Here is a 12,505-nt window from a genome sequence, read left to right as displayed (position 1 = left end):
TTTTTTTTTTTTACAGTAGGAGATAAATAATGCACGTAGAATAAAACAGATGCTCATCTGAACTTATGTGAACTTAAGCAGCCAAACAGAGGCCGAAGGCAAAATGGAGCCCAGCCCACGAGCTTGCAGAAAACCCCAGGTCATTTTCAAAACAGCTGCTACTTCACTTACATGAGGAGAAGCAAGTAAAAGATTAAAACATTAATGCTGAACCCATAGCGTTAAATGTACGGGAAGGTTGCCTACAGTTGATGCTGGCACTTAGCGTTATCCTGCTAGAGATAAACAGCCCCTCTGTCTTTGAGGCGTGGATTAAGGACTGGAGATGATATTGCATCCTGTTACTAGATCCCTGTCCCAGCGACGTGGAAGCTCATTCCTGAGCACAAAAACAGCTGCTTCTCGTGGCGGGAGCAAAAGCGGAGCAGTGAAGTGCTGCCAGAAGGGCACTGCCTGCCATGGGGACAGACATCCATCCAACCTAGGCAGGCATGAGGTTTATTTCAGTACTTTCTTCCCAAGGACGTGCTTGCACAGGAACAGCTAAAGTATAGTATGAAGCTTCCTGCTAAGCACGGGAAATAAAAGGCTGCACAAGACGTTGCAGGGAGGCCTGCTTCCAGCAGGTTTGCGCCAAGTCCCCACACCAGCCACGCATCAGCCAAGAAGCTTTGGAGAGGGACTGCCAGCAAAGCACTGCCATCCTTACCCTCGTTGAACTCCCGGCTCAGCTCATGGTTCGGGCAGCGTTTGACCACTTCGGTGACATGTTCAGCTTTCTTGTAGACTGGCATAGCCCTGATGACAGCTCCCTGAGGTGGCGGGGTCATCACTTTGATCTGGATGGGACATGTCTTGGCGATCTGGCAGTACAGTTTTTTCAGTTCGGTGGAATACTAGATGGGGAAAAAGAGCAAGAGAGAGTCAGGATGTTTAGCTAGAAATGGAGGCATGCCAGAAGAATGGAGATGGGTTTTCATGTGTAACAATGCACCAGCTACTGCAGGTACATTGCATTTGTTCACACCACAGTCACACTTCCAGACAAGTGGCAAAAACCATAGACCTTTACTTGTCTTAGAATAGCAGAGTATAAATCTGCATCTTAGTTTTCTCAAAGTCAAAAACCTTCAGATAAAGAGCATGGCTTTTATACGAAGAAATACAGTCTTTACTCCTTTTCGGCACACACCCCCTGTTCCGAGGGATGCACATTAGCCACCTAACCAAACAGACACTATTATTTTCATAACGCTGTAATCCTGGAAGCACTGAAAACCACACACACACACAAGTTGTTTCATCCTGTTTTGTAAGAAGCCCTTTCCTCTGCAAAAGTAGGAGAAACAAAAAACACGAACCTTGGAACTGAACAGCACTTGAAAGCAAGACCCTGACCAATTTGAGAATTATGCCAAATCTGATGTTTCAGTCATCTTTTTAAAAGCATCTCATACCTCTGCTGATCATCTGCATAGCAACTTCCCTACTTCTAAACTCAAACCATTGTGTCCATGAAGGAAGGGTGAAAGTAATAATAATAATAAATAAATAAATAAATATCAAAGCTCAAAGGAGTTGAAAAATCTCAAAGACCAGATCCATGGTGGGACCTGGAGCACAACCCAGAAGCTAGGTCTAAAAGGGAGGTTGTGTCTGCTGTGAGGTGGGCAATGAACTCCTGGAGCAGAACAAGAGGCTTTTTATTCACTGTGCTAATTTGGAGCATATTAGAGTCCTCTCTTTTAAGATGTTCCCCACTAAAGCAGTAACACTGGTGCAATATTTTCCTGAAGTGTGTTCACATCTGGAAACCTTTACTCAGCAAAACATTGAGGCATGGGCTGAAGTCATTGGTTTCTGTCCAAAAACCCACATTGAAATAAGGGCATGTGCTTAGCAGGAATGGTCACAAGGAAATTCTAATGTGGTTGAGTACGGTGTAACCTGAACTCATATTTCTGGATGTACCCCGTGAAGGAGACTCTCCAGTCTCCCGTGCTGTACAATGATGCTCCAAAATACATCAGTTTTCACCAGTACACCACTCCAGAGACATTTCGTTTTCTCCTGGTGCTCAGATATTCACAAATGCAGAGCTCTCCCAGTGACTCTAACCACGTAACCCACAGGAATTACTGGCATTTCCCCACTTCCATCTCTTTGGTTCTTGCAGAGAAAGAAAAGTGAAAGCCCTAAGGTAGTGGTTATCTCAAAAAACGTCTCTAGCAGTCGTGGCCGACACAGCTCCAGTCCCAACTGTTCAAGCAGAGCACCAACAGGTTCATACAGGTTGAGAGCACAACTTGGCCATCACATTCCCTACTGGAATGGGAAGAGTTGGCGCATGCATGGGTGGGTGGTGGGTGACGTGGCAAAAGAAGGATTAGCTAGCGATATTCAGGGATTATTTGCATTTCAAAGTGTATACATTGCCAATGTTGGAAAACCAAACTTGGGAGAGAGACACCAGGGAAGAGGGAGGTATTAAAAATAAGCAAAGCCAGTCCCTTCCCTCCTCACTCAACGCCACCCTGCCATATGGCAAAGAAGATGCTACAGGTATTTAAGCTAAGGAAAAAAAGTCCTTTAAAATGCAAAGTCCAAATTGTGCAATGTATTTTATGTGCCTGCAGGCTAGAGATTAAACCCACAAAGGATTTACCCAGCCCGCGGAAATGGGGAACATGCCAAACAATTACAAAAAAAAGTTGCGAAACAGATCTAGATGGTGATTTGTATCATACATCTTTTTAACCTGAAATTCCTTATTGTTTTTTAATTAAAAAGCAATTCCTTACTGAAGGTAAGAGTGAGCTCACTATGTTGTCTTTTCATCTCAAGTGGTAAGAAAAGGATCACTTCTATTTGAAAGAGGAAGAAGATTTAGAAAGCACTGTTTCCCTCCACTCATCAATTTGCCAATAGCATTGTGTAGGTTTCAAGGACAGAAAGCCTCAAAAATCTCAAAAAGCTAACTAATCGCTTGGATGCCTTGACATCATTGAAGTGAAAAGAAATTGGGCACCCAAAGGCAGTGGGCCAAAATGAAAGCATAAATATGGAAGTGCGATGGCGCAGGGAGGGCACAGCACACACCAGGAGCCAACGTGTCCGGTGTCTACAGGCATTTGGAGAATTGAACAAATGGAAGGAGATACACACCCCTTGGTCACGCATCAGGAGTGTTGGTGTTGACTGTAATTTTATGTATAATATCTTCAAAGACAGAAAGCTAGGGTTACAAGAAGGGAGGGAAAATAATAATAAGAATAATAAAAAAACGAATCACTGCTTTCAGAAGGACAGGAGATGTGCCCAATTCCAGTATGAATACAGAGGCTCCAGGTCAAACAGCATGGCCCCTCTGCCAGCAAAGGAAGGGATCCTTGCCCACCCCTTGGCACCCCAACTGCCAAACCCTCTTGGCTACAACCAGCAATGCAAGCATCGGACCAGCAGCTTAAACTCGCACAAAGCAAACAGCCAATGGCTAATGGGTTATGGGAAACAAGCCTGTGCCACAAAGAAATATATACATATACACGCGTCCCCAAAACACAGGACAGACTCAAAAGTTCCAGGCTCTGGCCAACATCTTGAACTTCACATGTCAGAGAAGGAAGGTGTCCAGGAGCCCACCTCAGCTTTGGGACACAGTCAGGGCACGGAGAGGCAAGCAGCAGCGTCCAGCACAGAGACAGACAGGGCAGCAGGAGGGCTGCGCCGCCTTTTTGTCACCCGATTGCAAGGGGAGTTCAAGTCTCATGGGCACTACGCAGGGCTCAGGGCCCTGGTGTACAGCCACAGTTTCACATCTACCCTAGGCACAGCTGCCTGTGAGTGTGTAATCGGTCATTTAACACGGGCATAAATCTGTCCACGGGGTACCTGCTGTCAGACAGTAAGGGGCTTGAGTTTCCCCCCCACCAAGTTTGCTGCAACCGTGGGTAACCTGATGCCCAGCCATCTATTGGCATAAATAGATGCAAACAACTCGGTCATGGTGACTTCATACTGGATCGGTGATAATCGCTATGTCCACAGAGCAAGACAGGATATTGTATATAGATTTCAAAGCAAATAAGCATCAGAAAGAACAACAACAACTGAGGCAGGAGCTGTCTGTGCATTCAGAGAGTGCCTGCAAGCAAAGGTTGCCCCTCTCGGTACAGGTGTCTCTCCCTGGCAGTCCCCAAAACGCCCCACCTCTCAGAGGGTGACAGTCCTCCTGCCCACCATTTTGGTATGGGAACTCACAGATGCTCACTATATGAGGGCTAAGATCACGAGACCAGCAGTTCCCAGAAATCCAGAGCATGACTATTGATCAACGTACTTCTGTTACCTGCTAGTGTAGGAAAATTAAATTAATTAGGAGCAAAAAAACCAAAAGTGAGCTTGACCCAATTGACAAACTTGTCCTTTAGGGAGATGACAGCGTGATCTAGCAGCAGTAACAAAAGCTGCTCCAACAGGCTGAGCACTGTGAACACCACTTCTATCAGATATATGGATCACAAAGTTATTTAAAACAAAGAGTGGAGCCTGGCGACACACTATCTGTTTGAGAGAGAGAGGAAAGAGGTTTGGCTCCAACTTTTCTTTGGGGTTCAAGTGCTGCACGTCATGCCCAAATAAGCAGACTTCAAGAGATTGCTAAGAACAACAGTGAATTTAGCTTTTTACTTAATAATATGTTTTAAAAGGAAAGAAGAAAACATTCCAGTGCCTACAGCCCTGCCCTCCCCACCTGCCTGTGCAGACATACTGTATTACCCACTCTTGGCACCCTGGCTGGTAATTCAGTATCACAATACACACAGGCCAGCTACCATCAGGCAACACCTGTCTGATTTCTCAGCAAGCCCCTTCCCTGGAAGGTGTGTCAACAAAGGGTTTAAGGGAGAAAACAAAACACTTTTCACCTCTCAAATGGAGAATTTTTGCAAGAAAGGACAGAAGTCTCCTGAAACTAAGTGCTGGGTGCAATACAAGCTGCAACGGCTTTTCACCGAGCATTCAATTCCCCTGCAAAACTCTGATGCAGTGAAATCCCCCAAGCACTATTTTGGAAATCTACCTCTAATATCGGTCTTACCGTCTGATCTAGCTGAGGGATTACGGCCCTTTAAAAGGAGCAGGGTTCAGCCAGCTCTGCAAATGCTGATGGATGTCAACTTGAAGGTGATCCCGGAGCCCGGCTTATGGCATGACAGCTCCTTGAGCACATTCTGCTCAGATCTTTCAAATCTTTTGCAAACTTCTTTCAAAAAGTCACATTTTAGTTCAACTCAGTTAAATCACTAGATTCATTTTACTTGATGTTTTCAAAGCCATTGGCCAGCTGTGCTTTCTCCCCTATCAAACTAATACAAAGAAGGGGAAAAAATAACATGTTAGAAGAACGGGAAGGCAACATTTACTCACACCAAAGAATTTGCAGATGAGAACAAAAAGAGTCACAAAGAAATAGAAAATCACTTGCATAGGGCTTATTCCTTTAGGAACAATAAACTTCCTTTCTTCCTACTACCTTTTTTTTTTTTATCTACTACAAATAAAAATAGAGATTTACACAGGCACCTTAAGTGTTTTTGTTTTGTTGAACAGTCACTTAACGTTTCATTCACAAAAAACTGTTGGGGGCATTGGGAGGCGGGGGGGAATGACACCAGATACATGTGTGTACATGGACACACACTCTGACTTCTGCCCAGAGGATGCTCAGCAGAAAAGCCCAAGAAGAGCTCTACCAGGAGTGCTGTAAACATGGACATCTCTTGCCAGATGTGACCTTCGGCTCAGCGTAACTTTAACTCCACTGCTTACTAGCTGACTTGATGCAGCTCAAGTTTGAAGTTCTCTATCTCATCAGGCTCCAGAGAAACATGGACAGCTTGTTAATGGAGGTATCAGACATTCAAACCACGGGCGCGACAAATGGGTCCAGCGATTATCAGTCCCGATGTGCCCACAGATCCAACCCCCAGACTCACAGCCCACCGCTTTAGTGAGACCACCTGTGAGCATCCTCTGCTGGAAGGGGAAACCGCCACGCAACGGCCAGGGAAGATGAGAGCAGGAGGGGATGCTGACCCAGCCCCACAAGCGCTTTGCAGACATTTACCAAATTCTCTGCCCTGGGGGCAAAGGAAAAACCACGTCACCCTCTTTTCCCCATGGGGAAGGGCAGCGATTCACCCAAGGGCGCCTGCCTTTGCGGAGACTTAAACTTCATTTTCCCCTTGAGCCCCGCTGCCCCCTCCCACGTCCCCGCCTCGCCAGGCGCGCACGAACGCTGCTGACGAGCTATTAAAATCCTTCCTCCGAGCGCTTTTCCGCAGGAGCCGCAGCCAAAGGCCGCCTGTTGCCACCTGTCAGTCGCAGGGATTAATTACCTGCGCCGGGTTGGGAGCGGCACATTCCTCCCCCGGCCTCACCCTCCCAGAGATGTTGACATCAGGCAGGTGGGCCCCGCGTCCCCCCGGCCGGCAGCGCGGAGGGGACGGCGGAGGGATGGCGGGGGGGGGAGGCGCGGAGAAGGGAACGGGACACACACACACGACCCACGAGCTGCGTGGGGACGGGCAGCGCCGAGAAAACCGCAAGAGAAATGGGAGAAGCGTTGAGGAGCGTGTCGGTGCAGCTCCGCGCTGCCCCGGGGCTGGCGGCGCTCCCAGCGCCGGACCGGACGCCGACGGCAGCTGGTGCAGCACCTTGGAAACCTTAGCGAAACAAAAAAAATTCAAAAAAAAAAAAAAAAAAATAGAGAGAGAGAGAGAGATATGTGTGTTGACCTGCTTAGGTAAACGGGGAAGGGGAGGGGTGGCAGGGAGGAGGAGAAGGGAGAAACGTAGCCCGCGGACAAGGATTCAGCGGGACGGTGCCTGGTGTGCCGGGTCCCCTCCCTGCCTGCAGCCCCGCGGCGGAGTTGCTCGCCCTCGCCCCCACCGGCTGTGGCTACCCCCGGGGCTCGGCCCACGGGCAGGGATTTGGGAGAAGCGGGGCTGCCCACCAAGGCGCTGAAAGGGGCAGCTCGGCGGAGCTGGCACGGCTCCTGCTTTGTGCTACCGCGCCATGCGAAGGGAGAGGAAAAAGCAGATTTTACCCTCCTCCGGCAGATGCGGAGCTGCGGGCACAGCCACCCACTCGCCTTGGCGGAGAGAACCAACTCCGTGCTCCCCCTCCCCATACAAACCCCTGCCCTTTCCTCTGCACTGAACTCCGAGTCCCCTACCGCCATCTCTCAAATCCCCATCCCCAGCCGCGCATCCTGTCCCAAAGGACAAAGATGAACCAGGCTGAGAACAGAGTGCACGGGGGACGTGCCTGAGCGATCACGCTGTGGGAGACCCCCTGAAATCCCCCAAAATACTGAATTCGGAGCACCCACTAGATTCTCCCATCTTTAGGAAAATGAGATTTATTCATGCCACAATACTCCAGCATCTCACTTAGAGCTCCCTGGAGATTTTAATTCAAAACTAGCCTGATCAGAATGTAGTATCTGCTTTAGGAACATTCCTACCTAACATGGCCAGCAAAGCCACAACGATGACAGAAATAACACTGATCTTTTCTCATACTACTTTTGCACTGTGAAACAGTTGTAAATTTGAAAACTTCACTTCTGAGGACTTTTACATTTCAGTTTCATATCTACAGACTTAGTTCATCAACAAATAAAGACCTCTCGAGGTTTGGCTTGAAAGCACTTTTTTTTTTTTTTATAGAAATTAATGACAACAAAAAAGAATTAACTGAAAAGTATCCTGTTTCAAGAGGAAAAAAGCCACCCTGATGGCAAACTTCAGAGGCAAGCTGGGAATTATTTTATGCATGTTTTTTCATACAAAGTGATGGCTGTAAAGGAAGGCTTTACTGTTTGATTTTGTTTCATAATTTCTCTTCCTTTGCTAGTCTACTTTATTTTTCTAAATCTTTTTGAAATTAATTTATTTAAAAACCAGAACTATAAGACTCCTGCAGTCAAATGACCTTACCTTGCGTACCCAGTTCTCACTTTGCTTGTCTACCGTACCCAGCTTCTCTGACAGTTTCTAAACTGAAACTTTAGCAGTACCAAATAAGTTTCAGATGCTAACAATGTCTAGTAATTTGCATTTCTGATAAGCTACTTCTCACACAAAACTTTGCAAGCGAGGTGAGGATACGAAACAAAAGCGAATGCATCATGAAAGCCAAAGCTGAGCAAATGCTGAATAACATTTTCCCCTGTGGGTCGCAGTAAGTGCCCACTGACAGTGGAATCCCACATTACAAAATAACATGGGAATTTTCACCGAATGAAGTAACTTCCACAGGGAGCATTCATTTCATGTTGTTACCCAAAATCTGAGGTTCATTCTCGGATGCCTTCTTGCAAGCACAAGTTTACACACATACACAAAACAGCCAAGAATTATCCCAACAATAGCACAGTTCCCTCTGTTGCAATGTAACAGGGCCAAAACACATGACCTTTGCAAGCGTACAAAGCCCTGAATGCTGCCCTAATTTCCATAGGATCAGAGCGTCTTCCAGCTCGTGACTCTACACATCCTTGTGATGTTATTTTTATAGGCTCTGCTGATTAACTGACACTAACACTGTCAATTTACAGGCCATCAATAAAACACTAACTGTGTGGTATCTCCTTCCTCAAAGGACTTTTCTTTAGGATCATTTTGCAACAAAGCCTCCAGTGCATGGGGCCTCATGCTGCATTGTTATACTTCAAGCACTGGTGTTTGATTTGGGTTGGTTTATTTGGGTTTTTTGTGGGGGGCTGGACACAGGCCTATTATCCTATTCAGGTTTCAGGCTCTCAAGCTGATATCTAGATCTGCCAGTGTCTTCTGTGTTATAAATGCGCAACTACATAAGCAACCCATTTGACTATCAAAGGTACAACACTAAGAAGCATACACTGTGGGAAGCCTGCTCCCATACTACCCAATCTCACCTAAAGGCTATGATGCAATTGGCAGAATGGTGAGGAATAAACAGAGTTAGACTGAAATATTACTTAAAATTGGAATTGAAAAACATCAGGTTCAGTTTTTTAACATTAATTAGTGAGTCAAAATTTGTCAGCAAGATTTTCAATAATTACAGTAAATGAAGCAGCAGCTCCAGGGACAGCTTCATTGCATTTGTTCCCTCCTTTCACAGGTCCACATCCTCCTGGCAGGAGGGCAACCCACTGCTAATGAAGTGCAACACTTAAGGTACAAATATTTTCTTCTGTATAAAATACACACGCCCTCTTGCAAGTAATGCAAGCAAGTATACATATATGACCACGTGTGTTCGGTTACATGAAACTAAGTTGGCTAGTATGACATCAAGTGTCACACCAGCTAGACACTGTGACAGTGACGTAACCAACAATAATCCTTCCAGCCAATTCTACTCATTACATCACAACATATTCACCAAAGCTGCAGGTAAAAATCTCCAAGACTTGATTTAGCAAAAAAAAAACCAAAAAAAACCCAAAACAAAAAAAATCCACCACACTGCAAAAAAACCCAACCACAAGCACTTCAGCATATGTTTAACTTTTGGCAGCACTGTTAACGCCTGCCTGCTTAAGCCAGTATTCCTCTGCGTAAGGGCATATGTGAAGCCAAACCTGGACTTAAGAAAGGTCTGATTCAATTTTTATTTTAAAGGAAACCAGGATTTTCTTAAAAAGGACTCCAGAAATGAATTGGAAAGAATATGCCCAGGATCCTGTCAGTAAACTCACCCCACCATGTACTGCTGCTGTCTCATGAGCACAACATCAGCCTCAGATGTTAAGCACCAGAACCTGTTCTGCTTATGGACTGCATTAAGTAAAGCCCAGGTTAGCCATATCAAACTTCTTCCTCGCTTGGCATAGGGGAATTAAATCTTCTTACAATCATCTGTCTCAGGTTCAGCCAAAGAGGAAGGCTGCTGTTTGCTTTCTATTAGCCTCCCAGATCTCACTTGTTTCAAGTCCACACGTTCCAGCATGCTCCATCCTACCAGTCAAACTCCAGAAACTCTAACCAGCCAGAGAAAACATTGTCTGGAGTAATCAGACACCAACTTTTAGTCCATCTCCTAGTCACTTTTGTCCCCTGCTGAAAGTCAAAGGGTGATGAACTTAACCATAAGAAGGGAAGACAGAGGTTGTCCCTGCTGATTGCTTCCGTGCATGCTCAATTAAGTTAAGCAAATGGCAATGCAAAAATCCTAAAGCTCTCTAAAATAAGCCTGCTCCCACCAAATCCAGGTTCAAAGTGAATCAGCAGTAAGAGTCCCAGACAAGCAGATCAAGCCTTGCAGCCCTCTAGAGAATAGATGTATGCTTTGGGTCCTCAGCAATTTGGGATACAGTCACAGGTTCAGATAGCTCCACACCAGCTGAAGGTCAAGGGGAGGAAGCAGGGTACAAGGAAATGCCAGACATAAGGCCTAACTCCAAAATTCCTTTTAGTTGCCTTATCTACAAATAGGGGGATTTCATAGACATCTCAAAGAAAAGTAAACGAGTCACTAGCACAGTATCTGTTACATCAGAGGGAAGTCAAGCGGGATGAGAGAACACGTTTTAAGAATAAAAGAAAAAAAGAACACAACAAAGTTGTTCTGTCAACATAGTCTTTCCAACCAGCAACATCCCAAGCCTGCAATTTAGGGGCAGAGTCAGACCCAGAGGTATCAGGCACTCTGCCACAAACTGTACCAGCCATTCAACAACACGGAAAGCAGGACACTTTGCTAAATGGTGACAGATTTCCACCCAAATTCTGGCTCATACCAAAGGGCTGACCTACTTGCAAATTGCCACAGGATCAGCATATTGCAAGCATAAGAGTACATGAGTCAAATATGGTTCCATCTTCCTAGCTGGCTTCCCTGTTGGGCTCTTAGAAGATGCAAGGTGGTTGTCTTTGCACAGTCTCGCTCTGACAGTTGGCTACAGGAGAGAAAATTCAAGCAATTCAAAGCTAAAACCAGGTTTAATGTCTTCTGACCTCTCACACGTAACACCTTTGCCTGGATACATTTCCTTTCCTGTTCCCTCTTTCTTGACTTAGGGTTCAGTGGACTCTACTTAAAGGACAAATAACCCCTGAAGAAGTTCACATAGCTATTATTTGTATTTTCCTTGTCTTCCTAAAGTGATACTGAAGGCATAGTTGGACTTCTTTGCCTATTAAGCTTCATACAGCTGGCCATGAGAGATCACTCTTTCGTTCCCCCATAACCCATGTGGTGATCAGCTTCCCTACTCATTCCAGATGTCCCAGCAACAATGCACCTGACACAAACTGGAGGACTTCTCCAGACAGTGTAGTTTAACACAAGCAAGGGATACTAGATTTATTTCAACAGGGAGAGTTTTCAGCCACTTTCATTCAGAGGGAAAGCTGTCAGGTCTGGCTAAAGTGCTCCTGTCTCTTTAGATGGTGGAACAGACACCTTCAGATCCTAAATTTGTGCACATGACAGCTCAGGGCTTTCCCAGAGTAGCCCTCTAGTTCTTTTATTCATCCGAATTTCCATCCAAAGACACAGGCCTGACAGAGTGAGTGAGACCCAGCGTAAGCCCTGGGACACCACAGCCCATCCTAGCTTGGAAACCACAAAAACATCCAAGACCACCCCTGTGAAAGATGGGGTTTGTTGCCTATGCTAAAATCCACAGCCAAAACACATTAGGTCTTTCCTGAGCACAAAGCAAGATACTGTCTGCTCCTACAATGGACTGCGCAGCTTGAGCAGGTTAATGACTGTGTTGGTATTTTCTTGGCTGGGCATGCCTACCTCAACGTCATGCTGTGAACAAGAGCAGGACTGCTCCCTGGCTGTCCCTTGAGTGGGAAACCAGCCACTGCACCCCATGGAGCAGGGCTGGCAGCTGACCGGGAGGCCAAGGATCCCAACTGTGAACTTGAATGTTCCGATAAAATAAGGGGCCACCAGCCAAGTCAGTCAATGAGCTCCCTCCTGTATTTGCGCTCTTGACAACGACCAAATGGCTCTGATGGAAAAAGGTGATCTCCCTTCTCCTTACCTCTGTTTCCCCCCCTGTTTATTGCACCTGAGGGAAAGTACAGATACCTCTTCACTTCATCCTTCTGATAAAGTATTAATCACACCTATGGGAGGTGATGGGAGGAAAGACAGAAAGTATTAAATCTGACAGGCTCTCAAAGCAGCAATGCCAGTGAAATGCATCATTAAGGTGAGTAATTTTCCTGTTTACTTCATAGGCTCCGAGTGCCCCCCCCCTCTTTCCTCCCCGCCTAAGATGTGGGCAGGACCCATCAAGGCAAAGCTTTGGAAGCAAGCAGCAGCGTCCCCAATTTCTACATAAATGCTGCAGGCCAAAGAGCAAAGGCAAGTTCCAACTGAGCCCTTGACAGTAATCAAGCACTGCGGCGCCTCTGGTCTTGTCTTGTGCATACCTTGCAAGTAGCATCATGTCTTCCCACTGAGATTTCACTGGCAGCGCACACAA

At 46.1% G+C, this 12,505-nt stretch overlaps 1 protein-coding gene across 3 annotated transcripts in view; it reads right to left on the bottom strand.

Moving 5' to 3' along the window:
* TP63 (tumor protein p63) overlaps positions 1 to 12,505 on the bottom strand; it is a 105,268-nt gene that overhangs the window by 19,246 nt on the left and 73,517 nt on the right. For all 3 annotated transcript variants that reach the window (XM_074153997.1, XM_074153999.1, XM_074154000.1), the window contains one exon: positions 710 to 896. In XM_074153997.1, coding sequence (XP_074010098.1) covers positions 710 to 896 — 187 coding nt within the window. The remainder of the gene's footprint in view (positions 1 to 709; positions 897 to 12,505) is intronic.

This window comes from Numenius arquata, chromosome 9 (genome assembly GCF_964106895.1).
Source record: "Numenius arquata chromosome 9, bNumArq3.hap1.1, whole genome shotgun sequence".
NCBI lineage: Eukaryota > Metazoa > Chordata > Aves > Charadriiformes > Scolopacidae > Numenius > Numenius arquata.
Note: the sequence above shows the minus strand (reverse complement) of the source record. Positions and strands in the feature narration are given on the sequence as shown.